The 25,868-nt window shown below is 43.4% G+C and overlaps 4 protein-coding genes across 5 annotated transcripts; 3 read left to right on the top strand and 1 right to left on the bottom strand.

The window, feature by feature from the left end:
* Nucleotides 1–3,557: 3,557 nt before the first annotated feature.
* LOC135370582 (translocon-associated protein subunit gamma-like) lies at nt 3,558–5,766 on the bottom strand. The gene is made up of 5 exons (XM_064604355.1): nt 5,601–5,766; nt 5,086–5,212; nt 4,909–5,001; nt 4,719–4,850; nt 3,558–3,671 (listed from the first exon to the last, which is right to left on the bottom strand). The coding sequence occupies exons 1-5, from the start codon at nt 5,725–5,727 to the stop codon at nt 3,605–3,607; spliced, it is 546 nt and encodes a 181-aa protein (XP_064460425.1). The 5' UTR covers nt 5,728–5,766; the 3' UTR covers nt 3,558–3,604.
* Nucleotides 5,767–5,993: 227 nt separating this feature from the next.
* On the top strand, nt 5,994–8,390 carry LOC135370581 (PR domain zinc finger protein 5-like). 2 transcript variants are annotated; one of them, XM_064604354.1, is made up of 2 exons: nt 5,994–6,150; nt 6,811–8,390. In XM_064604354.1, the coding sequence occupies exon 2, from the start codon at nt 6,827–6,829 to the stop codon at nt 7,682–7,684; it is 858 nt and encodes a 285-aa protein (XP_064460424.1). In that variant the 5' UTR covers nt 5,994–6,150; nt 6,811–6,826; the 3' UTR covers nt 7,685–8,390. The 2 variants fall into 2 exon arrangements, with proteins under 2 accessions (XP_064460424.1, XP_064460423.1); XM_064604353.1 differs by lacking the exon at nt 5,994–6,150 and adding an exon at nt 6,199–6,252.
* A 2,519-nt stretch (nt 8,391–10,909) lies between these two features.
* Nucleotides 10,910–15,483, top strand: LOC135369918 (troponin C). Its single transcript, XM_064603510.1, has 5 exons — nt 10,910–11,018; nt 11,534–11,561; nt 13,348–13,491; nt 13,575–13,826; nt 15,112–15,483. The coding sequence occupies exons 1-5, from the start codon at nt 11,016–11,018 to the stop codon at nt 15,138–15,140; spliced, it is 456 nt and encodes a 151-aa protein (XP_064459580.1). The 5' UTR covers nt 10,910–11,015; the 3' UTR covers nt 15,141–15,483.
* Nucleotides 15,484–16,603: 1,120 nt separating this feature from the next.
* Nucleotides 16,604–25,361, top strand: LOC135369915 (CTD nuclear envelope phosphatase 1A-like). Its single transcript, XM_064603505.1, has 8 exons — nt 16,604–16,839; nt 18,766–18,832; nt 18,944–19,062; nt 20,074–20,145; nt 20,350–20,466; nt 21,463–21,574; nt 22,229–22,392; nt 23,328–25,361. The coding sequence occupies exons 1-7, from the start codon at nt 16,741–16,743 to the stop codon at nt 22,372–22,374; spliced, it is 732 nt and encodes a 243-aa protein (XP_064459575.1). The 5' UTR covers nt 16,604–16,740; the 3' UTR covers nt 22,375–22,392; nt 23,328–25,361.
* Nucleotides 25,362–25,868: the final 507 nt, after the last annotated feature.

Raw genomic sequence — 25,868 nt, 5'->3', positions numbered from 1 at the left:
CATTCACTTGTCGCTTTTGGACAGTTGCATAAGGCGCCCATGGCAAGCTCCATGCATAAATGCTCCCTGCAACCTTCCGTCAGGGACGTGATTTAGACAATTCATGAAACTGCCGAGCCGGGACATCCTGCATATAAACACCCAGGGCCGTCGATCAAAGAAGCTGTCAAGGATATGTGTTGACTATAAAAAAATAAAAAAATAAAAATCAGTCAGAGACATGAGCTGCACGACGACGATAGGACATCCGCGCGACGTAGTTTTATTGCCGCACCGAACATCGCAAATAGACGTCCACAAGGTATCCCATTTATGTCAGTTTCGGACAAAGGAATCCTGCCCATTTGAGGACGTCCTCTGGACATCGGTGGTTGTGCGGGCAACAACTTTATTTGAGGATGCTGATTGTAGTGCATTAAAAGGTAAATGATGTCGGTACATGAAGCCGCGAATTGGCTTACCATGTTTTTTCATTTATTCGGTTTCTAAACTCAAGTTTTTGGCGGCACCTAGGGCCAAGTGTCTTCACTTGCCGCACCCCAGGTACGCCCCTACACCCCAACCCCAGCATCTACACGCCTGTACATCCAGCCCACCAACGTTCTCCCCTCAAAGCTCTCTTCACCTTTCTGGATACCACAGGACTTGGATCCTTATTGTGAAGGAGCTCATTATTTCATTCCCCGCATCACCACCAGCAATGGGGTAGAGTGTCGCCCCCTGGCGATGAAGCTCCCCATCCATCATGTCACAATAAAGTAGTTAAGTTAAGTAAAGTAAAGTTCCTTGATGTAGCCTTCTTCTTCTTCTGTAGACTTCTGCTTCTGTACCACTAGTCCCATTCATAGATTGCAAAGAGAAGACAAAGACAGTTCTATTCAGCTTGGTCTCACACTGATAGCTCTGACAGCCATTCCTGATTATTGCCGCGCTCGAGAAGCCACCGCTGTGAGCCAAACATCAGTGGCTGCGTCTTTTCCAAGCTGCTACACCGCTTTTACGAAACAGACACCCGTGGACAGCCGTTCTCACAGCGACTCTATATATGGCCGACGTTGGAAAAGACGGACATATTTTATTAGCCCGAATGCTATGAGTTTATGACGGTGCCGCTGCATGTAAAGGATTCTGAACATGTAATCGTTTTCGAATCGGGAAATGCATATCATGACGTTATGATGCGCAGTACGTCCAACGAGGTTATCTCGAAGCATTCACCTGCAGCTCATGCAGTAATACGTACGGATGAGGGTATACTGAACAGCGCAAGACCCAGTTACTGTGGCACAGTGTCGTAGCACGACATGCGCGTGGGACGTGTAGCTCGATAGAGAAAGTGGGTTAGCGTAACTAGGGAAAGCTGCAGTGAAGTTGTACCCACGCAAGAGCCGTGATGCGTAACAGATGTCATTCATCAGGGGTTCAATGAACACGAGTATAGCTGGTGGTGGATAAGGTTATCGTAGCAGCGTCGGAAACATGTCGCTACATATATAGGGCAGGGGGCGAGATCAATTTTGAGTACCGAATTTCACGCGTATAAGCCGCACCGCAGATAAGCCGCAGGACGCGTTTTTAGGAACGCTTTGAAAATTTACTGGCAGGTAAGCCGCGGGCCATACGAGACGACTGATTTGTTCGACAAAGGAGACCATAGAGAAGGCCGTAAACCCCGCGGACCACACTCCGGGGTCAGCTCTAGAGTTATACCGAGATCGGATTGTACACTTGTTGGGCATCTTTCATTGATTGATGTGTCAGTGGTCTTCCAGAAGCCGTGAATCACTGTCACCACTTTCGTTAAAGCTGCTTGGGGGAATGCACCAGGAAGATCAATCTACTCGAATGTGGACCCGTCCCTGTTACGCACCGTTCGTGCATCGGCAGGGCAGTGCTATTCCAGAGGCACTGTCGGCCCTATCGTTAAAACCGGCGTATGGGGAAAATACTAGGAAAAAATCGTATCATCAGATAAGCCGCACCGGTGGATAAGCCGCAGAGCGCCCGTGAGAAAGAAAAATCTCGCATAAGGCGCGGCTAACACGCGTGAAATTACGGTAAGTGGTACACTTATAACAGAAACTGGAGGCAAGAAAACAGTGCCGCGTGCTTCCTTACCATGCTCAGAGACACGGTGGTGGTGGTGGTGATAGGGCTTGCTGTTGTCGGCCTCACGTATGTGGGCAACGTCACGACTCACGCCCTGGGGGAATGTGCGTCCTGGGCCGACTTCTAAGGGAACTGTGCCGACATATGTCTGAAAGCGTCTGAGGAAAACCCAGGAAAAACCCCAGACAGCACAGCCGGCACCGGGATTCGAACCCGGGTACCTCCCAGTCTCGACGCTAACCACTGAGCCACGGGAGCTGGTTCCCTCTCTGGAGAAACGAGAAGACGTCACTCCCTAAGAACCAATGAGGGCGCAACCTTGAGAAAAGGAATGCCGCGGCAGTGCGGGCGCCTTTCTCCTCAGCGCACTCTCTCACTCCTCCACTTAGGGAGTGACGTCACGTTGCCGGGGCTTCTGCTGTAGCTGCGGGAGCACCTTTAAAATCCGTTAATTTAATATCTAAGCACTTTTCGAACAAAAGATTAGCAAAGTAGATTGTCGGCCGATGCAGAACATAGCGGTATCGGTTGCATAGATGGCCATTGGGAGGAGTGTCAAAAAGAGGCTTGTCCAGTCAATCACATTTCCGCGTCGCTGATTGGTTTGCTTTTTACAAGGGGATCGCCTTGACACCTTACTGCCCCCCCAAATGGCGACGAAAACAAACGCGGTGAATTTCGCGACAAAACATTTTCACAGTCTACTCTGATTTTACGCTGCAGATGTACATCCTCATATAAGTTTCTTGAAAATCAGTTTCAACTGGTGCTCCGCTATCGGTATATAACCGAAAATACGTTTTGTAGTCGGACACTGCGATCACAACGAAATCATAACAAAAATGGCACTGTGCTGTACAATTTCGAATTTAATCACTGAATCTTAGGGATACAAACATTCTTGCCTTTTTTATTCCAACTATGCCTGTAGTTAAGTTCAAACTCGTACAGACATCAGGATGCGTACCAGCAGGTGGTTCTGCCGGCAGCGGCAAAAGGACGGAAGCAGACGACAATTCCCGACGTGCCTTACGCAGCCTAGGTGGCGTTCATCAAATTAGCACCAAGAATGCACTAGTTTTGCGGATCGCGAGAGGTATCCATTCCAATCCCATCCAATATGGTGCTACCCATGTTGGATAGGGGGAAAAAATAGTGAGGACAGGTTGATTTTTAGTGATGCATATTCCAAGACGTCATTGGTCAGAAAGCTGAAAAAGTGGGTAGAGCTTCAGGTATAGGCATGACCCATTAATGGCCTGACTCCCTTTTAATAACCGGTTCGAACGGATATTTTGCACTGCTGCGGAGCTGAACCCGAAGCGAACCAATATGCCTGAACCTGAACATGAACCGAACCGGAAAAAAATAACGGTTCCGATCCCTGGTGGAGATAACATCGGGTGGCAGTGTCACAACTCCTTGAAGAACAATTCTGAACAGCTTAGTTACAAGACAACATGAACCCTTTATTGTCCACGCAGGGTATTGTTCTTTACTGTGATCCTGTGGAGAACAATGCCAGTAATCCGGATGCGCAGCCAACAGATAGTAAGTAGTTGCTGGTTACATGGTTAAGGAGACACACAATACATAACATTCATGAAGAAGACCGAGTGACTGAGGGACACTTGAGGGACATAACATTGTTATATGCAACGTGCACTTAGGCACAGGAGCAGGCGCATATTATCATCTGGAACGTTTCGAGTACCGTAAACTGAATGGATGTGAAAATGTTGAAGGAGCACCGAAGGCGCCCCCTGTGCATTTTCCGTTTTCGGCTGCAGCGAATTGTGTAACAAATAACGTGAAAGAACTGATGTTCTGAGGCTGGAACAACATAGAAGGAACAAATACATACAAAGCCTCAATTTGCCTAAGAAATTAACGATGAGAGATGAAGAGATGAGAAAGGTTAACCAGCTGTAGGGATCGAACCCACATCTTCTGAATTGCCGGTCCAGGGCTCTACCAATTGAGCTAAGCTAACACGCAGTTGCCGCCTGCGTCGATCCCGTCGTATGAATGTGTGTATGAGTGAGCAAAAATGTAAGAGTAAAAGGAGGATGAGTGAGAGAGAGTGGCTGGTTTGTCCCTTCAGATGACGCACCTTGGAAGTCGCTGAGAAGGCGTGTTAGCTTAGCTCAATTGGTAGAGCCCTGGACCGGCAATCCAGAAGATGTGGGTTCGATCCCTATAGCTGGCTAAACTTTTCAGTGACTTTCATCTCTCAACAAATAACATGCACTCTCATGCAAGAACAATTATCGTAGCCGACCTATAGAAGAGAGAGAGAAGTCTTTGATCTTCACACCTTCTAGAAATCCCTCAACACCTTGGAAGAGCCCTTACAAATTTCCTGTGGGAAATTAGACTTTGCTACCGCTTGCTACTCTGATGCTACAGCCAATGCCAAAAGCGAGAAAATTATGAAGGGGGGCTTCTGCTGCTCATTTAAATATGGTGCCATTTAAGTACAGTACCTTTTCATGGCGGACAAATTTATCCACAGACTGTAGCGTCACTCATGACCGTAGTTGTCCGCATAAACCCAGAAATTATCAACATCGTGTTCTATCTTTTCTCTAGCTTGGAGTAAAGGATACAGACTGGGGTTGAAAGCCCTGAGCAAGTAGAATGATGTGACAATGATGAGCGTGAGGAAGAGGGCGTTGTTGTAGAAGATGGAGAAGGTCGTAGCCTCGTAGTCTGCCACTTCGTTCTTCTTCCACAATATCCTAGCAGAAGGCAGAAAGGTCTCAATACTGTAACTCATTTCAATTTTTTCGTTTTTACCTCTCATCTTTTTCCTTCTTTGACATCTTCTTGTCGTCCGACAACTTCTTCATGATCTCCCTGTTGACGGCATCCTCTCGCTTTTGTGCCACCCTACGTGATTAAAACAGATAACACAAAATAAGGCTTAAATACACGAGTCTTTTTTTTTTCTCTCTCTCTCTGGTTGTAACCTACTTGTGCTTGAGAACGAACTTGACGTTCTTGTAGGCAAGAGCAATCAGCCACGTACTGACGAGTGTCATCACAGCGAAGATAATCGCTGATTGGTACAAATCCATCTGATGAATTCTCCAAAACAACCCTGAACAGGCAACATGCGAGGCATTAGTGACATACATGAAATCCAAGGGAGCAATGACAAAAAAAAAACAAGGTATATCGATGACAGCACTCGAAGCTGGACCCTCTGGTGGTAGAGGTAACAGCTCCTGTTACCTCTAGTTTGTATATATAAACATTTCGCGTAATCGCAGGTGTGTTTTTAGGGATTACGTGTGTTCATAATGTTACCGCGTTGCAAGCTGAACGAACAGAAAAAAACCTCTCCCATATATTAAATATTCATCTGCCCACCTAGTGAATGCAATGTGCGTGTAACAGACGTGTTGGCACTTCAGCACGACCGTTTGGCGTGCGACGTGTTTGCTTTTTAGCTCAGTTTCTGCGTCAGGTAAGCGGGAATAACTCACATATAGGAATGGAGGAGACGATGAAAGCGTTTCCATAGAAGAGTGCAGATGATTTAGTCGATACATTGCGACTGAAATCTTGAAGCAAAAGCTCCTCTTCCTTAGTTAGCTTCTTGCCTATGGCCATGATACCGATGAGAGAGGCAAGCGGCGGCGTGGAAGTCGGTGACGTGTAGAGCGTCAACCGTCAACGGCAGGCGATGCCGATGGGCAATATCATTGACAATATGCCGATGTTTTTGATGAAAGTAATGGCTATTTCTGGTTCAGTACCTGTAATTATTTTTAATAGTACTACTAATAGTTGTAGCAGACGAATATTTTATTACGCAGGGTTTAGGGTTGCCTATTCCCTTTTGGTAAATATATCCGCAAGAGGGCAGTGCCTTTTTCTTTTTTCTTTTCTAGAGTGACTGGTGGCTGTTTTTTTTCGTTTTTTCAAAGCGTACGGCCGGCGGTTAACTTCAAATCAAACATTTGAAAGAGAGTGTGAAAAGAGTAACATCAACAGCACCCGTATCGACGTGCCGCCGTGCGTTCTTACTTGGTGGTGAGTTCAGTCAGATACCTGAGTTTCGCGTGTCAGTGTGTAACGAAATTGTTGATTCATGAGACATGATCCCAACTCCTTGTCTAGCGAAGCCGATAGGAGGTTAGGTTATTTTAATTTTTTTTTTTTTTTTCAAATTCAATAGTAAACGCTGTGACGAGAAAATTGTCCAGCAAACAACCGTGAATCGCTAGACCGGGAAAAAACATTTGTTGAACCGTGAACCCAACAAAGCATTTTGTTGAACTGTGAATCACGTATTAGAAAGTGAGGTATAGTAAGATGACACATTTTATAAATGGTCACACTGGTAGACGTCAGTAGATGTAAGTGTGGAGAAATGGGCCCTGCGAGATAGATGCCGCACAAGTGGCGAATTATTGATTTGAATGACTTACGATTATAGTATTTTGTATTATCTCTTCTGGAGTTAGATTGTCAACAACTGATCCCAGGGGCAGATCCAAACCCTCACTTTCTTTTTCTTTTTTTTTGGGGGGGGGGGGGGCAATCGCCCCAACTGTCACTGCCCCACCACTGACTGATCCAAATGACATTCCTTCAATGGTGTAGAAGGAAGCTGCTGGCTGTACTCTCAATGACAAGCGTCAAACTGTATATCCTGTGTTTCCTAACGCATTCTATATTACCTTCATCCAGGCAAAAACAAGCTACAATGCAGAACAAAAAGACCGTTCGATTCCTGTTTCCACCACTCGTATACTCAAGTGGAACGATGAAGCGCAGAACAGCAAAGCCTGCGTGCCGGCCGCACTCACCGAAGTGCAAGTTCGAATGCCCGACGTGCGACGCGGCTTTCACTCACTACATCTTCCTAGCGATTCATACCTGGAGCCACGCTCCACAGGATGTCAGAGTCCCACGTCCACGCGCGAAGCCTTGCAGCGTTTATCAAAGCAGCGACAAATTCCGCCTGCAGTGCTTCCTGTGCCCCCTGCAGTTCAACTGCGACACGTCGCTGCAGCACCACATCGACGTCGGCCACCACGACGAAGAATTCCTGCTGCGTTTCCGTTGCGCGTTCTGCACCATGAGGTTCGCGTCCGCCGACATGCTGATTTCGCACATTCAACAACACGACGTTTGGGAGGACGGCGATTTCTACCCGCTGTTCGGAGGGACCGTGGGTAAGGCTTCGACATCGGACGACGACGCAGTCGAGAATCGTGCTCTCACGTTTGATTTTGACCAGCTCATCGAGGAACTGAAGAAGATTGCTGGCGAATCGGATGCTCCGAAGCAGAAGTCCGCTCTGTCGAGAAAGTGCAAGTCATCATCTTCGTGTAACGTGCTTCGTTACGTGTGTGCTCTGTGCACCATGAGGTTCCAACATGGCTATCAAGTGGAAGAACATGTTAAGCTGAGGCACAAGGGGTTTTTAAAGCTTGTGAGAGCTCGACACGCGTGCGTCTATTGTCACGCTAAATTCTACAAGCTGTCGGTATTAAGAGATCATCTAAGCAACCATCACTCGATCAGTGTCACGCCTAAGAAGTCCTCGCTGAGGGTGTGAAGATGATGACGATGATGATGCAAAATATGTCGGTACTGTCAGAAACTACCAGTAGTGTAGCCTGTAGCAATTGATTAGTTATGACGACTGACACCAAGAAAATATTTTTTTTTTTATGTGGCTTTTCTAGTAGGCCATAATCGTGCATCGTGTCAAAGGAACGATGCAGTATTGATTTGATGGCCATCGTAGTATTATGTGAAAAACATTATGTGAATTTTAACGCACGCATAATGCACGTTAATTTAGCGCTTAAAAGTTAGACACCTTAGACAATGTGTCTGCCTCTCGTGCTTGCTCGGGGGCAGATGATAACATGTGCCAAGTTTGTGCTGCGTTGCACTTAATCATAGACGGGACCAGCTTTTATTAGATGCCATATAACGCTGACATATTCATGAAATAGTTATAGATTTATCTCTTATTTTTCGCAGTCATCCTCCTAGTCACAAGATCACATTATAAGGCACTCACGTGCTACTCATTTCTAGCATTTCTCATAATTTCTACGATTCACGCTATATTTCACACATTTGTGTATGTTTACAGCATACATGTAGCAGACTTGCCCCAAAATAGTATATCAATCCTAGGTGATATGAAATAAGTAATAAGAAGCGTTACAATATAGAAGTATTTGAAATGTAAACTATGTATTGCCTGTCACATAGATTTTTCTTCACGTTATTAAAGCCTTCATTGAGCACTTTGCATGTCATTCCATTTTTCACATGAATGCATGCTACTCCTGCAACAAACTAAGAGTACACATTTCTACATGTTGCTACTATAAGTGCCTGTACACGATAGAGTCACAATAAATCTTGGCGATCACTACAGACCAGGATTCTGGATTTTTTATTTGCGCACATAAATCAAACGTGATGTTCCAAAATGATTGCTAGGACATGCCAGGGTATTGTTGGACATTCCAAACTCAGAGATGTCCCTAACATGCCCTTATTTACCGTAGAAGAGCAGCATGTCCTTGTATCGGGTGTATGAGCTAGATGCAAACTGTGCTAATAAGACCAGTGTAAAGTTTTATGATAAGCCTAGATCATGGGATATCTTGCAAACGTATCACATTTTTGGGACAGATATTTATTTCAAATATTTAGTAACATGTCCAAATTGTGAATGTGCACTGCTTCAGAAAATGGTCAAACATTAAAACTGCATACTTCTCGAAGTGTCCGGCTTTGCAGCCAGGATAAATTTCCTTTTTGAGCAGCCCTAACAGTTGTCTTGAAGTGTTCGGGTCACCTGTACTGAAAAAGAGAAAGAAAAGTATAGCTAAATGATTACTTTGGTCACACGTGGTATCAGGATGAAGGTTGTATGAGGGCCCTAGGGCCTCAAGGGCATTACATGAGGGGGAGCAAAAACGATAACATGGCAACATATCATGACACAGTAACACGTAATGTTGGGTGAATGTTAGCTCTGCACATTAACATAACCATTCAGGCATATCAACCAATCATACTCCTGAGATTGTCATTATTATTATTATTTTTTTATAGTAAGGGAGGTGTGGTGGCCATAAATTTGATGTTCAGTCACAACGTGGAATGGAAGCCATTCTGGCCTTACTCTATTGCACTCATCACATGTTGGCTGTTCTACATATATTTCCTCAGCAGTGACATTATGGAACAATTCACACGAAGGGGCAACAGGGTGTGAATTATGAATTATGAATTACGAATTATGCAGTTAACTCGGCAATACAAGTTGTAACTGTTCGTCTCCAGTGAGAGACTTGAACCGGGCTCACAAAATTTACTAATAAGAAAAGCAGCAAAGGCAGTTCAAGATACTTTCTCGTGAATCTGATGCCTAAGAGGCAGGCTTATATGGAATACGCAAAAGTACCAGGCAAAAAAGCAGCTGAATAGAGTCCTATATAAGTACTCGCTCAACCTTGAAAAGTACTTGAGTGCAATACTAAATACTCACAAAAGTAACTCGATACCTTCAAGATGCTGTCGAGTTCGGTAGCGGAGCCAGAAAAATATATCGTGAGGGTGTTCTATCGGAACAATTAATATGGGGGAGGAGGATTTCACCCTCTTTCCTCTCACCCAAATGCACTATCAAAGGTACGGTTTCGGTGGGGGTTTGAACACCCACCCCCCTTCTCTGGCTACGCCATTGCGGTCAAGTTACACTTATGTGAAATTCACTGTCGCTTTTCCGCGATATCTTCTTCTTGGTGCGTGCTTTCCTCCTCGCTCTCCTCCACGGACATCCCGCCTATAATGTCACTCACGCGGATACCCGCGGATACTCAGAGGAGGAGCACTTGTATCCGTTCTCGCTCGCTGTGACTCTGAAACAGCCATGGCTCCTACAGACGCAGAGCACCCGAGTATCAATTACAACTGCGGAATATCTTAGGAGCAAAACGCTACATCTATTTTTCTTTGGTCAGCGAAGACGACGTATGCAGGGAAAAATAAAATAAATAATAATAATAATAAAAAGCCTATTAAACAGTGAAATACGTTTCGTCGTTTGTTTGTTTTGGCCAGTCGTCTCGAGTATCAACGACTTTCACTGTGCGCAGACGACTGCTGCAGCAGCTTTCCGCCCGTCTGGCAGTTGCGTGTAGCCAGAGGGGGGTTTCGGGAGTTCATACACCCCCCCCCCCAAAAAAAATCGTTCCTGTGGTAGTGCATTTGGGAGAGGGTACCGAGGGTGCAATCCTCCTCCCCCATGCAAAGTACCACTCCCGAATTATATTTTTCCCGCTACGCCACTGGTGTTTAGTGTCACAAATTTCGACGATTACACATGGCTGTTATAGGTTCGACCCCCAGTGACTGGCGTCATGCTAGTAGATTCTCTCTTTCTCTCTCTTCCCCCGGGACTTCACGTTAATATAGACGAAATTTTCTGAATCTAGGATGTCCTCGTTCCTAAAACAAAAATAGGAAAAGCATAATGCACCGAATAATAAGATGAAAAATGCGTTCAGGTCGCATGCCACAACCTCTTGCAGCCTGTGTAACCATTCAACCATGTAATGTAGTTCGCTGTGGCCTGTTGGCACGACACGAAATGTTATTAACTTGGAAAAAGCCTCTCGTAAAGTTGCCCGTGCCAAACTTAGCAGACCCGCTTTCTCCGTTCAAGTTTCAGGGAGACACGCGCAACGACGTCACACACCACGTGACCTGGCGCCCCCCAAAAATGGTGTCGTCTGCTAGAGCTCCGGTGTGCGCGGTGCGGGCTCGGGCTCACCACTTGGGTTTCCGCCGTCGACCATACTCGAGGACTACTCACTTCACGAAGAGGTTGCATCTCTCCACCGGCCAGCTTCAGAATGGTACATACAATTCAACATTTTATCTTCCAAGGATATTCGCGCGACTTTGGGATATAACGCCCGCAGATGTCGTCTGCAAAATGATGGAGTGGCTGTGGCTGTTTCTGCAACACGAATTACGTGCAAGTGTGACGGTGGATGGCAATTTGAGGATTGTTCAACAACTCGAATCTATTTTTGATGTGTGAAAAAGCAGATTTTGTTACTTGTGAAACCAAATATATATATATATATATATATATATATATATATATATATCGAAAGTGGATCGCGTTCTTCGACTGACGTCATTACTGGAAAAGATGGGAGGTCAAGCAACACGACACCAGCGTCTGAATGGATATATGCTATCTTCCGAAAATGAAAGAAAAAACAAAACAAAAAAGCAATGTGGGCTGTATCGTATTTGTTATCAGATCTTTTCCTCACTTAGGACATTTATTTTTTTTATTTGAACCACAATTACTTATTTCGTATTTGTGAAGTTTAATGTATTTTACGTTATTCCATTACAGGATGAACTTACCAAGGAACAAGCTCTCAGTAAGTGTTTCTTTATAATTATTATTATTAATACTACCTATCTACAAATAAAACGTGTTTAGAAGTGCTCACAAAATCCTAGTTAAGGATGTAGTATTCGGCGCGCATTAATATCGCAACTGAATTATTTCAGAATTCGGCTTTTAAACATACGCTATCCGTTAACAATGCTGAAATAGAACTCCGCGTCGACCAAAAGATGGCGTTCTGCCAAAGTGGTTTTTCGTGGCAGCCAGAAGACCTAGTTGTAAATTTAGCCTTCTCGACAGCCTATCATTGCTCTATTACGTCACAGGCACTGCAAGAACGCCTTCACGTTCATAGGCCTAGCAAATGAGATAAGAAGCACCAGTACCGGACAAACTTACGAAAATGGTGGATAATTGTCATCCGTTGGGAAAATGTCATTTATCGGATAATTTGACGAATTATCTAATGTGTTAGCTATGTGTGGAGATGTCGCAGCTAATAATGCGGTGAAAACTATTTCTCCGTGACTGTTGTGCTTATCTAAGTTGATGTTCAAGCACATCTTACATACGGCAAATAATTCAATAAAGCAGAATTCAAGAATTGACCGCGTCAGTAGCTTGGAACGGTTGAGTTGCTTGAATTCAGTACGATTTCCATCCCCAGCTAGTTCCGTCTTCGAGGAACCCACAGTTAACATTTAATATAAACAGTTAACGGTTAACATAACTGTTAATTTGATTTTTTTTTTTAATTCTTCGTGAAAAAAGAAGAGGAAGAGACGTGGATGACTCACTTGTCGTCTGCGAACCATTGCTGACGTCGTTGCCTGGCCGTTGGCTGTCGTCTGCTAATATCGCTCGCAGACTTGCGGAAGCAATACGCGTAAAAAAAAAAAAAAAAAAAATCATATTTAAAATCTTCCTTACGTCCCATGACTAAACTACTCGAGTCATTGGAATGATATGAGGTAAGAATTGCGAATATTCGAGCAGTAACCATCGAAGAAGGCAGCAGGCCAGTGTCAACAAAACCTCGCATCAGCGCCTAAAAATCTTTCGAGGCAAAATAGCGCCCGTGCTCTCCAAAAACGGGCCGCGTTGCCCTAGCCAGGGATCGAGGCGCGTTCCGAAGCCGAAAATATCTACCCCTGTTGCCGTGACGCAGCCACAGTTGGCTCTTCCTCATGCTCATTCGTGCCATACATCTTTCCCAGTCGTGTGCCGATAGCCAGTGGTTCTCTAAAACAGCATGTTCCTATCAAGGTTTAGATTTTGTGGACATCAATCTTACTTTTCTTATTTGGCGTTAAATAAATATATATATATATAAAAGGGGGGAGGGGACGTCAACAACAAACTGCGTGTAGACTCTTCGCAACAAGAAAGCGTTTGTTTCTATGTGAGAGAGTGGAGTTTATTTTTATTTTATTTTAATTTCCACGTTGCCCTGCACTTCAGTTGTGACAATGCTACCTTGTGTTCACTTGATGGTAAAAGCGAACTACAGTTTGCGTCGGTTAGACGTATACCAACCAACACGATACCATATAGACCTGGAAGCGGAAAAGCTTGATAAGCATAAGGTACAAACAAACATGCTATATTAATTTCGCATTGCCTGCATAGCATAATACTGAATTCTATCATGAAATATCCCAGTAACCCCAGTACATGGAGATGTCCTGGTACATGTGAACCATTTAATCCATGCATCCGTCCTGTCGCCAATCCTCAAACTGAAATCATGTCTGTCTTGTTCGTATTTATTGATGCCTTTGCTCGTGCGTATAAATGCTCTGATGCCTACTTTTCAGTGTTGCGAAAGGCCTTCGACATGTTCGACCGCGACAAGAAGGGTTTCGTGCACACCAACATGGTATCTGCCATTCTGAGGACGCTGGGCCAGACCTTTGAGGAGAAGGATCTCAAGGAACTGATCGCTGAAATCGATCAGGATGGTACGTTAGCCATAGCCCTAGCATACTTACTGACAAGGACCCGAACAACGAGTGGATTGTCCTTACGAGAGTCTCGTACACAGGGTCTGGTGAGCTGGAATTCGACGAGTTCGTGGCCCTGGCCGCTAGGTTCCTGGTGGAAGAGGATACCGAAGCCATGCAGGAAGAGCTGCGTGAGGCATTCCGCCTGTACGACAAGGAGGGCAACGGATACATCAACGTCTCAGACTTGCGAGAAATCCTCCGCGCCCTGGACGACGCGCTCACTGAGGACGAACTCGACGAAATGATCGCTGAGATCGACACGGACGGCAGCGGAACAGTCGACTTCGACGGTAATACCTCGTCATCTCTCATTACTAAGTCATGACGCTCAGCTCCGTGTCGAGCATAATTTAAAGTGTCAATGCGGACAAAAAAAAAAAATAATGTATTTCGTTTATTTCGTGTTATAAATCGACCTCACTCATGAACATTACGGTCTCCGCTCTCGGTCCCACGTTAGAAGACAGCTGTGGTGAGGAAACGAAAATTGATGCACACGAGTCTCAAATATAGCGCCTAGAAATATCCGCAAAGTAGCCAGGGAGTAGCCGAGTCGAGAGCGCTCAAATTTTGGCGCCACGGCAGTCAAAAAAGTAGCCATATATGGCAACCCTGCGAGCGCCGTCAACGATTTGTCGACGACGGAAATACAGCGGCTGCATATTAATTAACCAAATAAGTTTCAGGTTTCGAAGCTAGGAACCTGAAGCGAGGTAGAACCTGTGCTCTTCTCGAACAGTCATCATTATTAGAGCTCCCTCCAATCGCAGACATCGTCTGCAACGCAACTGTCATCGCCATGAACGGAATCGTCTGCAACCAACTGTAGCAGACGATAAACGTAAACGACAAAAATTAGAAAGCAAAAAAAAAAAAAAAAACACTATTCGCTACGTACGTTTTTTCGTCTTCTTTTTTGGAAATCACACTGTAGTTTGAGGACGCATTTTCGAAATTGCGTGGTACGCAATGTTTTGGACTCGCACTTCTACCAGAAGCAGCGAAGCAGAAGACACCTGCACATTGTCTCAGAAGAGGCGCCGAGCAGGCCTTGTTGGTGTCGGTGACCATCCGAGGTGGCGTTGCTAGACGCTTGGTGGTTGCTTGTGGTCCCTTTCGGAACTGTCGATGAAGTTGTTATACACAATCGCTGGAGGCACGGAGACTTTCGTCCTCGACCTCATTATAGGCGGCAGACGCTATGCCAATGAGTAAAAATAGGTCAGAACGGAGCGGAGCAGAACCAACTCGACGCTAAAAAGTCTGCACGTGCCGAACAAATATTAGTGCATATATTACAAAAAAAGAAAGAAAAGAAAATCAGCAACGCATCTTACTCGTAAGCAACAGTTGTGCGGTGCTATGTACCACGTGTTGCCTGAGCCATTTTGAGTCCACCCTGGCAGTTTCATAATTTATTTTAATCTTTTCCACTGTGTGAAACACTGAATGATAATAAGCGTTGTATTTTTCAAATTGCACGTTTATGGCAAACGTCCGGCGAGCAAATGTTCTGGAATCACTCCGGAATCACTTGAGAGCTATAACAACATTGTCGATATCACCTTTCTGCAGAGTTCATGGAGATGATGACCGGCGACTAAAGCCTTTCCAGAAATGGCACCAGCCGTTACAAGACCATCACGGGCGGCTAGGCCGAAACATGCCGAAAAAGGCCCAAACATGAAAAGTCCTACGAGAGGAAGACCCAAGACATCTTTTCTTTCGATCTTAATCTCTGTTCACTCTATAAATTTTATTTAAGACCTATTTTGTTTCTGTCCTTCCCTGCAGTTTCTGTTTCGTCTGTCTGTCGTCTGCTACATACGTTGATTCCGTTCGCAGAAGACAACGACTCATGTTGGTTCTAACTAAATTTCCATTACAATTATCGCCGCTAAAGTTATGAGGAACGTAGCCGAATAAAGTTAATACGTTTCTGATTCATTTTGCTTGTTCTTCTGTCACCTGCATCGCATTTGTATGATGATGTTTTATTGAATGGATTGGATGGATGGATGTGCAGATCTTGATGATGATGACAATTGTAGTGGAAACTATATTTGTACAGGGTGAGGAAACGCAGGTAGGTGCATTCTACGGAACTCTTTTCCTGCTTACGCATATGCTAAATCTTTAGGTAATAAAAGTAAAGCAAATCTCACGTCTGTGAACATAATAGCGGACAATTATGTTTTTAATTGTCAATTTGGTATACTTTACTGGCTAAGGATTTTCTTTGTAACCGCGTGGCAACAAAAATACGTAGAACAAATAAACAAAATACAAGCTAGCTAGGCTAGTAGGCTAGTAGTTCGTGTAGGCTAGTTGTTGGAAACATTTGCTTGAGTCTGGAGAGTTAAGCACAGATTAAACAGCGTTGAAAAATGAAATTGAGTTTTTTTTTTTATATTGACTTTAATATGAACAAAGGACAAACAAGTCTTGTCTTTCATCTTTCATCGTCCAAGTCTTGTCTGTTTGTGTTTGTCCTTTGCTCATAACTACCGAGACTCAGAGAAATATTATCAACAAGAAAAATATACCGGGACGAGTAAGAAAAATGTTGTATTCAATAAATTATGGGAAATCCGAAAGTATAGACGTATAGACACGATCGCTAAGCCTACGGTAAGACTCATGAACAAGGAGAGGTTTTTCTGAGAGGGAGGTCCAGCCTTTGTCAGCATACTAATTACACGATCTGGGTCACTCAAACACTATGTGAAGACAGAAATTGAGGAGGGGGTCAGGACATCCTGACCCCCTCTAGATCCGCCCTAGCTCATGAATAAATATGCGAGTGCGCTACGTATAGGTAGTGAGTTTTTAGCCCAGGAAAGGCTGTGTGTGCTTCAAGAGACATTTAGCAGACGACACCTAAGAAAAAGTAAGCGCCACAAGTCCGCCTGCAAACCCGTATTACGTTTACAAAACTAGTATTTAGGCTAGTACCGTAGCTTTCCTCATCATGTCCCAACCCGACCACGTGCTGCCGGCGTGAAGACTTTTCTCCCTACCGCAATTTTTCGTTCTCGCCACCAGGAGCGTTGCCGTACTTGTGCGCAAAGGAGCAGTCCCGTGGTCTTGTAACATGGCGGCCTCGAATCGCGAAAGGTTTGGAGGGCCCGCTAAAGCGTGAATTAAGTTTAGGACCACCGTGTTTCTTTTGCATTCTGGGAGTGATCAACAATTTATTCACCAATGTTGAAGCAGCTGCAAATGGGACTTCGCGCCTTCCTTCTTGTGGCTTCGAAGATATGGAGTTTTATATGTTATGTTATTAGAAAGCAGTTCCGAGCGGTGAGTCAAGTGCAATATTTGTCGGAAGCCTTCGAATCACTCACTTAAGGACACACCGATAACTGTACGGTACCTGTTCAGTACAGTTTCAAAGCCGCGGTCTGTTCAATGCTCACCATATGAGGCTGCACAAACTGACCGCGGTGCCATGTTCATACATTGCTCTCGCCCGTTTATTTGAACATTTGTCGGCGATGTTCATTGCACGAGTCACTTTCCTGCTTTCTTGTTTGAAATCTGGCCTGCTTTTTGATTTTGAAGAACCATAAGTACTTACTGCCTCGATCCTTTTAGCAGAAAACCGTATAACCAGTTAAATTTAGGCGGATTTCACAGAAAGGATGACCGTTTCATACAAAGGCAATCACGCCAGCACCGTTTAGTTTTATTTTGCTTGAGCGCGCGGTTCCTTGCTTGTGAGTAGCCTTAACGGCCATCATCCAGCGTACGGTAATACGGTAATCATACGGTAATCATACGGTAAATTAGTGCGCGAAACGTGCAAGAATCTCGGTGACTGCCCAACCAAATAATGAAACAATCACAACTTTTTACTCTGAATCGTGGTTCATTAACGCAGATACATCTCTGATCGTTACTATTTTCATCACACGTTCGCGGTAGGTGCAAATGGTTACTAGTATAATCAGTCCCTGCAGTAATCGCAAGAAACTAGCACAGCCTGGAGCAGTGGATTATATCCTTATAATAAGTATATTGCCTGTATGAAGGAAGGCTTCCTGCAATCATTGTGACTCATTGAAATATTATGATAATATGTAGGTGTCCAGGTTCCATAAAAGTAGTTATTTTCACAATCACCTTTCTTCTCTTCATTTTCTTTTTTTCTTCACAAAATTATATAATCCCAGCGAAATACTGGTGAGGATTGCAGAAGAATCGGAGACAGGTATTGAAATATTTGCAACAGATGAATTTCACAAAGTCAAAGCAACTCACTGAGTGCTATTCACAATTCTGGCAACATTTTCAATCACCAAACATCGAATCCCATACTCATTACATCACCATTCTGTCATTTTGCACTAGTTCTCGGACTCTCGCAAATGTAAGCAGTGACGTCAAGTCCGCTGAGGAAGGGATTGACCTCTTGAACGTTTCGCAGAAAACTGACATTTGCCAGTGGCCTGTCAAGGCTTCAGGCCTGCAGCCATCTGATCCAGATGAGCCTTGTGGTACAACCACAGAGGAAATGCGCTTAAGATGCAAAATTAAGATCCCACAAAATGAACCCCCAATGTGCCTCCATCCAAATTTTTTAGTTAGTAAAGACAGCAAAATTGAGTACTTGTACGGTATGAAACATGGTTAATGAATCTCAACATTGGATAGACTACAAATTTCGGTTTTCACGCTCTAAGAACTTTGAAATACAAGCAGTGCCAATTCACATAATGTGTTCAGAAATGTGCGTAGCTGATTGATGGTGGAACCTGATGAGACAGACAGCCAAGAAGAAAGAAGGACCTTATTACATTTTGTTACCATGGGTGCTCAGATAAATGTGTACATGCCCAGAAGTACAGAAGTAGTAAGATAAGGACATTGATAAGATATCTATGATAGCAAATAGCAAAAGACGATAGACATATAACGTAGTACGATAGACAAGGAGGTAGATGCTAACAAAGTACAAGCCGAAGGCAACGTGATGCAAAAGGTGAAATCAGAATGCGAACTTCTCACAAACTGCTGTAGAGAAGAACATTTCTTCAGAGTGGAAGACAAAGTTGTCCCTCGATTGAGGTGCCCGCAGAACGTCATAAAGAATCCACCAGTGATAACTTATCAGCTAATCAGTCAGAGCTTGCTAGGCTACCGTGCTTAATCCTTGCATAATCTACGCGTTATTCAACCTTTGATAGTTGCATAATCAATTGTCATTTTAACTTTTGATGATTGCAGGTGATTCAACATCAGACAATCAAGTACGATGTGCTACCCCTATCCCCCCTCTCGAAACACAGATTGAGTAAGTAATGTTGCTATTCTCGTCGCAATTGGCAAATTTTCAGGGCCAGCAGTTTGATGTCTTCAAAACAGGGTGTAATGCTGCGGTCCTATTTTTACGTGTCTCCCTCAGGTTTAGTGAGGAAAAAAATTCTGGTCCTGGACTTGGACGAAACTCTGATCCATTCGCAGCACGACGGAGTCGTCCGTCAAATGGTGAAGCCCGGAACTCCGCCGGACTTTGTTCTAAAGGTTGGACACCATTTTCTGGCCCTCCATAACTAGTTGAAGGACATAGGATGTGTCCTTGTAGTATCCAGTACATTCCTCTATGTATGGGATGTATCCAGAATGCTTTAAATTTCGATAAAGCCACAGTATTTCTTGCATCTTAATGCAGTGAGCTACGTTGTTGGTTTGGTAGACAAATTAATTTAGTGATTTTTTTTTGTAGACTTTATTGTAGGCTAATTGATCATTTCCACACTTCATAATATGCATTTGAAAAATGCCTAGAATTGTCTTTGAATACAAAGCGTGCTCTGGTTAACTCATACATGGCTTTGTTCATTTTCTTTGCTTTTGCTTATATGCCATTTAAAATAAGGGTATTTTACAAAAAGTGCTTGCTTTCATGTACAGACACATGTTCCCAGAGCTGTCATTGCAAGTACAAAGCCAATGCTGTGCACAAAGGGTTGTCATTCCTCCTGTCTTGCAATGTCTTATCAATGCTGAGATGGATCTGATAAGGGGTGTCACATGAAGTACAACGAAGGGTAGTTATGAGGTACACAAACAGCTTTATGTGGACCATTTCCTTGAATTGCACAGGGTCCTGTTTTTATTTTGATTCTATGTAAATGCTTTCCAAATTTTTTTAAGTACGTGTGCACAAAATTCCCTGAGTATTAAAATTTAATCCCTGAAGCTTTTATGCACAAATTTGTTACAAGTTCAGTGACGTATCTCCTTTTTTTATTGAGAAATCTGGCCAGAACACAAGCATTGCATGCACACACGGAAGTGCTCTTGCACGACAAGCGTTATCCTGTAGGACTGAAAGTCCTTGTTGTCCCCGAACAACAGTGAAGGCGCGTGCATAAAAGAAGAGGACAAAATTGAGAGCTTCAGTCACGATGTTGCCACTCAGTTGAAGAGGGTCACAGACTTTTCCCAATGACTTTTTTAAGAATGTGAATGATTGTCTCTCTGAGTTCTAGTGGTCGCGGTGTAACAGGTATCTGTTTCTGTTTCTTGAAGGTCACAATAGATCGGCACCCTGTGCGATTTTTTGTTCATAAAAGGCCACACGTCGACTACTTTTTGGATATAGTAAGTATTCCGACCGTGGGGATCAAGCCAAATACGGTGTCCAGTGATTAAGCTTAAGTCATATTTAGAGACATTTAATGCACAGTGAATGCATTGCACTTAACGGTGTAGTGCATAGTATTAGTTGCAATTGCTGTACAATCTTGTGGATTCTTCGGTCCTTATTTTCGGGGCTGACCCCTAAAGTTTTATTTCTCGTTGCAGGTAAGCCAGTGGTATGAGCTGGTAGTGTTTACAGCGAGCATGGAAATTTATGGAGCTGCTGTAGCAGATAAACTAGATAACAACAGAGGCATATTGAGAAAGAGATATTATCGACAGGTAGTGTACAAGATTTCCTGCTTCCCTACGTGAAACCTCTTGTCAAACAAGTTCCGACTGGAGCGTAACATTTGGAATCCGTAATTTGTGACACATTTTGTATTGTGCAATCCATATTTGTAAATAAGCACTATTAGGAATGCACAATAATAAGGAACACCACAGTTTAAGTGCCTGCCTCAGTTACGTGAATGCTTATCCTCCACGTGTCATGACGCAATTAATTGCCGCAATTAATTCTATTATGTATGCGGCATTATACGTAGCGTGACTACTTCCTACTAGCGAGCCATGGAGGCCTAGGCGGGTGTTTACGTTGTGTAATGTGTGGAGTCAAGCAAAAAAAAAAGATTTAGAGGGCGGTAAAAATATTATCATTCGTATATTATTAGAAAATATAATATTGTGTTAGTTAATTAGATTAATTTTCCTAAATAATTATTAGTGTTAATCAGAATAAGAATTTTCTCTGGCAACCTAGTTCAGGCTTTTCTAGGTTCAGTTTACTGATGCATAGGTGGCAGCACAGGTATGATTGTCGTCTGCTTGCTCCTTGACTATGCTGCTACATACAAACCAGTTACAAAATTATCAGTTGCAAACTAGTTACAAAGTAGGCAAATGTCAGTACTGTATGCAGAAAATCCATTAATGCTGCAGCGTTTAGAGTGTCCTAGCAGACGGCAGTTACTATTGTGCTGCCACCTGGGAATGGGTGGAATACCTTTAGAGAAACAGCCTGGAGCTGCTCTGATTTTTATATCAAGAGTTATGTTCAGCTGTAAGCTGTAAAATCAATTGTAAATAATTGACTGCAAATTTAATTGAAATAGTTTGCACAATGATTGGAGCATGGTGAGAATGCACGGGTAAGCATTAGTTCGGCTTTGGTTTGGGCCCAGGCTGTGGCTTTGAAGAAAGTTGTGAAGTTATATCGTCCTGCAAAAAAAAAAAACAGAACTAACCTTTGTATGTGTTTTTATTGTGTTTCTTCAGCATTGTACCCTAGATTATGGGAGTTATACCAAAGATTTATCTGCTATAACGCAAGATCTCTCAAGCATTTTCATCCTGGACAATTCTCCGGGGGCTTATCGGTCCTATCCTGGTGGGTACCATCTGTGTGCTTGGCTTACAAGTTTGTTAACCAAGTAATTAAAAAAAATAATTTCTGCAACCAGCTTCTCAAGAAACTTGTTGACACGTGACATAAGGACAATATATGCTGGTGAATGGCATCCTAAAAGCATTTGCCTTTGTGTATTAAATACTTTACATAATAAATGACCTATTTCAAGTGAATACGCAATCAATCATATGAATATCAAAAGTAAATATGTAGTTAACAAAGCAACTTATTCGATAACTTATGGTAGTGGTAACTCACAGTTTTGCAGTACAGAAAATTAAATTAAAACAGCTTGTTGTACAGCGTTTGTGCAGACACGCTTTTTTAAAATATGCTTTTTAAAGGTAAGGTAAGCATAAAAAAATCATGAGCGTTTCGGACAGAATGAGGTTCCAAAAGTAATATCAATAACAGAATCATGAAATTCTGTACCGAAGCCATTGAATCTGACTTTGGAAACAGATGATCTTCCGAAAGAAAAAAAGTGTGACTTTGGGCTAATTCAAACTGGAGTGTTTGAATTGATAAAATCTACTTTGGATGAAAATAGGAAACAGTCTGTTTTAAACCTTGTATGTAGCTGTACTAACCAGTATTGTACTAAAGTAGAGCACCTCTGTTGACACCTTGCAGACAATGCTATCCCCATCAAGTCATGGTTTTCTGACCCACGCGACATAGCCCTACTCAACTTACTACCTGTATTGGATGCACTGCGTTTCACCAGCGACGTTCGGTCGGTGTTAAGTCGTAACCTGCATCTTCACAGCATGTGGTAGCAGCGGCAATGAATGAAGGTGAGCTTTCTTCTTCCCTCCTATCGGTGACAAAGACAGACTTGTTCTACTGTTTGTGCTCTCTCCTGTGTGTGCTGAAGATAAGGACGCTGCATTATGAGGAGATAGAAAAGTGCAATATAACCGTCCATCAACATCATCATCGTAACGAGGGCCCTGTGTAGAGTAAAACCTGTTTTTACCCCCCCCCCCCCCCCCCCCAATTTGCATCATCATCACTTAGGGTAAAACTTAGGGTAAATTTACTCACCAATATGGGCACCGGAGAACACTAAGCATTGGACATTCAGCACAGCTGTTCCACATCTTATGTCAATCTAAAATGCGAGAAACACTCTTTTTATATTTTGCACCCGAAAATCTACTTTTGCACCCGATATCACCCGATTTTCCACTGTTCTACGACTCCTGAAATAGAACCAGTTTTTTACCCCCCCCCCCCCACCCGATTTTTAAAAACTATAAAACCCCAAAACACAGGGCCCTAATCATAACCCATTATTTTCAATATCGACGTCACAACGCATCAACATCGTAATGCATCATTGGACATCACCACCATTCCCCATCTTTGCCCATACCTGAACATCAACATCATGACATATCGTTCAACTTCAACATCATCATCCATCGCGCAATTTCGCATCATTCAACACGATCATCATCGCCTGACATGTCATTGCCTATAGCTCAACGTCAGCACCACATCCCGTTGCACCACATCATTGCCCATCATTCAACTCAAAGCGTCACATCTCATTACACTACATCATAACCCATCGTTCAACATCCCATCTTTCTCCATGACGTGATAGTGAATGATGTCCACGATGGTCATCGTGAGTTCATTTGCCGACATGTATGTTTTGCCGACGTACGTTTTGCCCGCATCTGGTATTATGAAACGATAATTATCGGTACCTCGCTTTCCGCAGATTCCTGAGAGCGTGTGGCATGTTATGCAACGACATCAGAAGACAAGCTGTCAAGGATCATCGTGTCCCCCCACCACCACCACCATTCCGCCCCGTCCCCTCGAAAAACAGTCCCCCCAAAACTTCTCCATCCCTGTTTGACACTGCCGCGCCATCTTCATGTGTGACTGCCATCTGGTCGGCGCTGCCAAAACAAAGCTTTGCTCCGCGAGTGGTACCACCTCGACATCTCCCCTTCGACTCCCCCCTCCCCGAAAAAGAAAAGTGTGTCATATCGCCACCAGGTGACGTCGAGCAGAGACAACTGCGTCCCGTGGTGTGTCGAAGAGTAGGACACGCGAAGTGGTTGTGAGAGGTAGAACTCCTGTCGGTTAAAAAAAAGCATCGAGAACTGCTTCACCTTTTTTTTTTTTTTTTTTTTGAGAGTCCCGAAGAATTATCTACCCCCGTTGATGTCATCCCTTCGAGAGAATTTGACTACCTGCCATCGAGGACGTGTTGTAAATAGTGTGACTAGGCAAATGGGACTACCAAAGTTCGACGACGTCTGTGGAGAGTTTTTTTTTTTTGTGGGTTATGCGACTGAAAGTTTTCGAAAACCCCGACTGCGGTATGGACCGACTTTGAACGGTGTTTCAGACGCGATTCACTCCTTGCATCGTAATGCGCATTAACGACCGGGTATCGACCCCGCCATCTTGTTTAAGCGCGGAGGTGTGTGACGTGAAAAGAAAATGGTTCAGATGCAAGCTTGAGTAATAATGTTTCAAGAATTGTGAACACATTTGAATGAGATTAAAATTGTAACTCCCGAAAGTGTCAGACTTCATTCAAGAGCCAGTTGATGTTTCGATCAACACTTTCACGTGTTACAAGAAGCTCTTGGATGTTCTGAAGTAGAGAAAGAGACCATTAAACATATTTCAGCCCAAAACAACGGAGGTTTCGCAAGTTACGCATGACGAAATGTCTATTACCGTTTCAGATTAATAATTTCTTGTTGTGCTACAGTACTTGATTTTCTTTTCTTTTGTTTTTTTGTGTTCTAATTGCAAAAGTAGTTCATTTTATTGTTTGATGGGTGCCAATGTGCTGTCAGAAATCATTTGATAACATCACAGGCTCGACTTGAAATCGGGTCACTACTTTTACACATGTACGACTGGATTTTCTTTTTTTTTTTAAATTTGGGTATTTACTGCTTTGTATTGACATTCAAAACACACAAAAAGTCAATATGAACAAAAATGTGTGGAATGCACCTGATGGGATCTCCATCCCTGTCCATTTTCGGGGTTTGCCGCCGTAGATTTCCTGGAAAAGGGGCAAAACTACATGACTCAATTATCAGCGCAATACTATTGGACGCGTTCTGCTTCTGTTTATGGTGCAACAATTTTTAAAGAGCACGCATATTATATTTAAGATGTTTTTTTGTTTTTTTTTAGACAGCCAATAATTCTCATTCCGTTTGAACGGCCAAGGGTTCGCGCCACCTTCACAAAGTGTGTCTTTTTTTTTGTTTTTTGAAGTTGTCCAAGCTATCCGCAGAGTGTCAGATACGGTCATCTTGTGCGGAGTGAAGCAGACGTCCGTTTCTGGTTGCTGGTGTCACTCACCAGGGAGGGCGCTACGAGCATGACATGCTGGAAGAAGTAGGATGTGTCTGTATGTCTTATCATGCATTTTAGTGTTGTGGAAGTCGTTCCATCCTTGAACTAAGTCATGCTAAGTTATTTGAAATAATTTGCTCATGTTTGAAAGTCACGCAGACTCTTGTCTCAACTCGTGTAGCTTTCGGAATCTGTTGTAGATGTTACGTTCATCCACATCGGCATGACTAATGCCATTTTAATTTGTAGTATGATCTAGAGATTTGAGTCTTTATGGTTTCTCATGTTGAAAGAAAGAAAAAATGTACATTTTGTATATAGCGTCAACAACGGTTAGAGACGAAGATACGGCTCACAATTTTTTGTACAAACATCCTGTGATTGTACAAATTACAAGATAATAAATTTAGCACAGCTTTAAGTGCTCTCAGCGTGCTTATTCTGACTGCCATGCGGGGAGACGAAATCCCGAGACTTGGGAGGCTTTTGAAGTATCTTGCTGCGATTACTTTCTTATTTTTGATGAAATTTGACTGAATACCGAGACATGTACCACCAGTTGGCTTTCATTTTGACTCTTATTCTTATTTTTGTTTGTTAAATGACATGTTGTGACAGGGGTGTGACACATTGCTGTGACACCCCCTTCACTTCCTGTGCACCCCTACGGGGTCTTTCGTCATTTCGACTTTACGCAGATGTCAGCGTTGATACACAAAGTTGTTACACGGAATTGTAACAATCTTCTCCCCGCACTCAATTAGGTAAACTGTTATCGTCATCGTCTGTCGGCCATTGAGGCACCGAAGCTGTTATGCAAACAGAGACATAATCCACGACACACTTCTCGAGTTTTTGCTGAGCGCCGCCGGAACAGAGAAATTGGGAACACGTCGACAGCCGCTCTTCTATCGGACATCACACTCCA

The sequence above is a fragment of the Ornithodoros turicata genome, chromosome 10 (genome assembly GCF_037126465.1).
Source record: "Ornithodoros turicata isolate Travis chromosome 10, ASM3712646v1, whole genome shotgun sequence".
Taxonomy (NCBI): Eukaryota; Metazoa; Arthropoda; class Arachnida; order Ixodida; family Argasidae; genus Ornithodoros; species Ornithodoros turicata.
The sequence above is the reverse complement of the archived record's forward strand: the minus strand, read 5'-3'. Positions and strand labels throughout refer to the sequence as shown.

Coding starts and splice junctions, on each gene's coding strand:
- LOC135370582 (XM_064604355.1), bottom strand. CDS start 5,727: ATGGCCATAGGCAAGAAGCTAACTAAGGAAGAGGAGCTTTTGCTTCAA. Junction 5,002..5,085: donor AAGTTCGTTCTCAAGCACAA/GTAGGTTACAAC, acceptor TTAATCACGTAG/GGTGGCACAAAAGCGAGAGG. Junction 4,851..4,908: donor AAGAAGGAAAAAGATGAGAG/GTAAAAACGAAA, acceptor GCCTTCTGCTAG/GATATTGTGGAAGAAGAACG.
- LOC135369915 (XM_064603505.1), top strand. CDS start 16,741: ATGTTGAAGCAGCTGCAAATGGGACTTCGCGCCTTCCTTCTTGTGGCT. Junction 18,833..18,943: donor CCTCTCGAAACACAGATTGA/GTAAGTAATGTT, acceptor TGTCTCCCTCAG/GTTTAGTGAGGAAAAAAATT. Junction 20,467..21,462: donor GAAAGAGATATTATCGACAG/GTAGTGTACAAG, acceptor GTGTTTCTTCAG/CATTGTACCCTAGATTATGG.
- LOC135369918 (XM_064603510.1), top strand. Junction 11,562..13,347: donor TACCAAGGAACAAGCTCTCA/GTAAGTGTTTCT, acceptor CCTACTTTTCAG/TGTTGCGAAAGGCCTTCGAC. Junction 13,492..13,574: donor CGCTGAAATCGATCAGGATG/GTACGTTAGCCA, acceptor TCTCGTACACAG/GGTCTGGTGAGCTGGAATTC.
- LOC135370581 (XM_064604353.1), top strand. CDS start 6,209: ATGAGACATGATCCCAACTCCTTGTCTAGCGAAGCCGATAGGAG. Junction 6,253..6,810: donor TCTAGCGAAGCCGATAGGAG/GTTAGGTTATTT, acceptor ACCTTCATCCAG/GCAAAAACAAGCTACAATGC.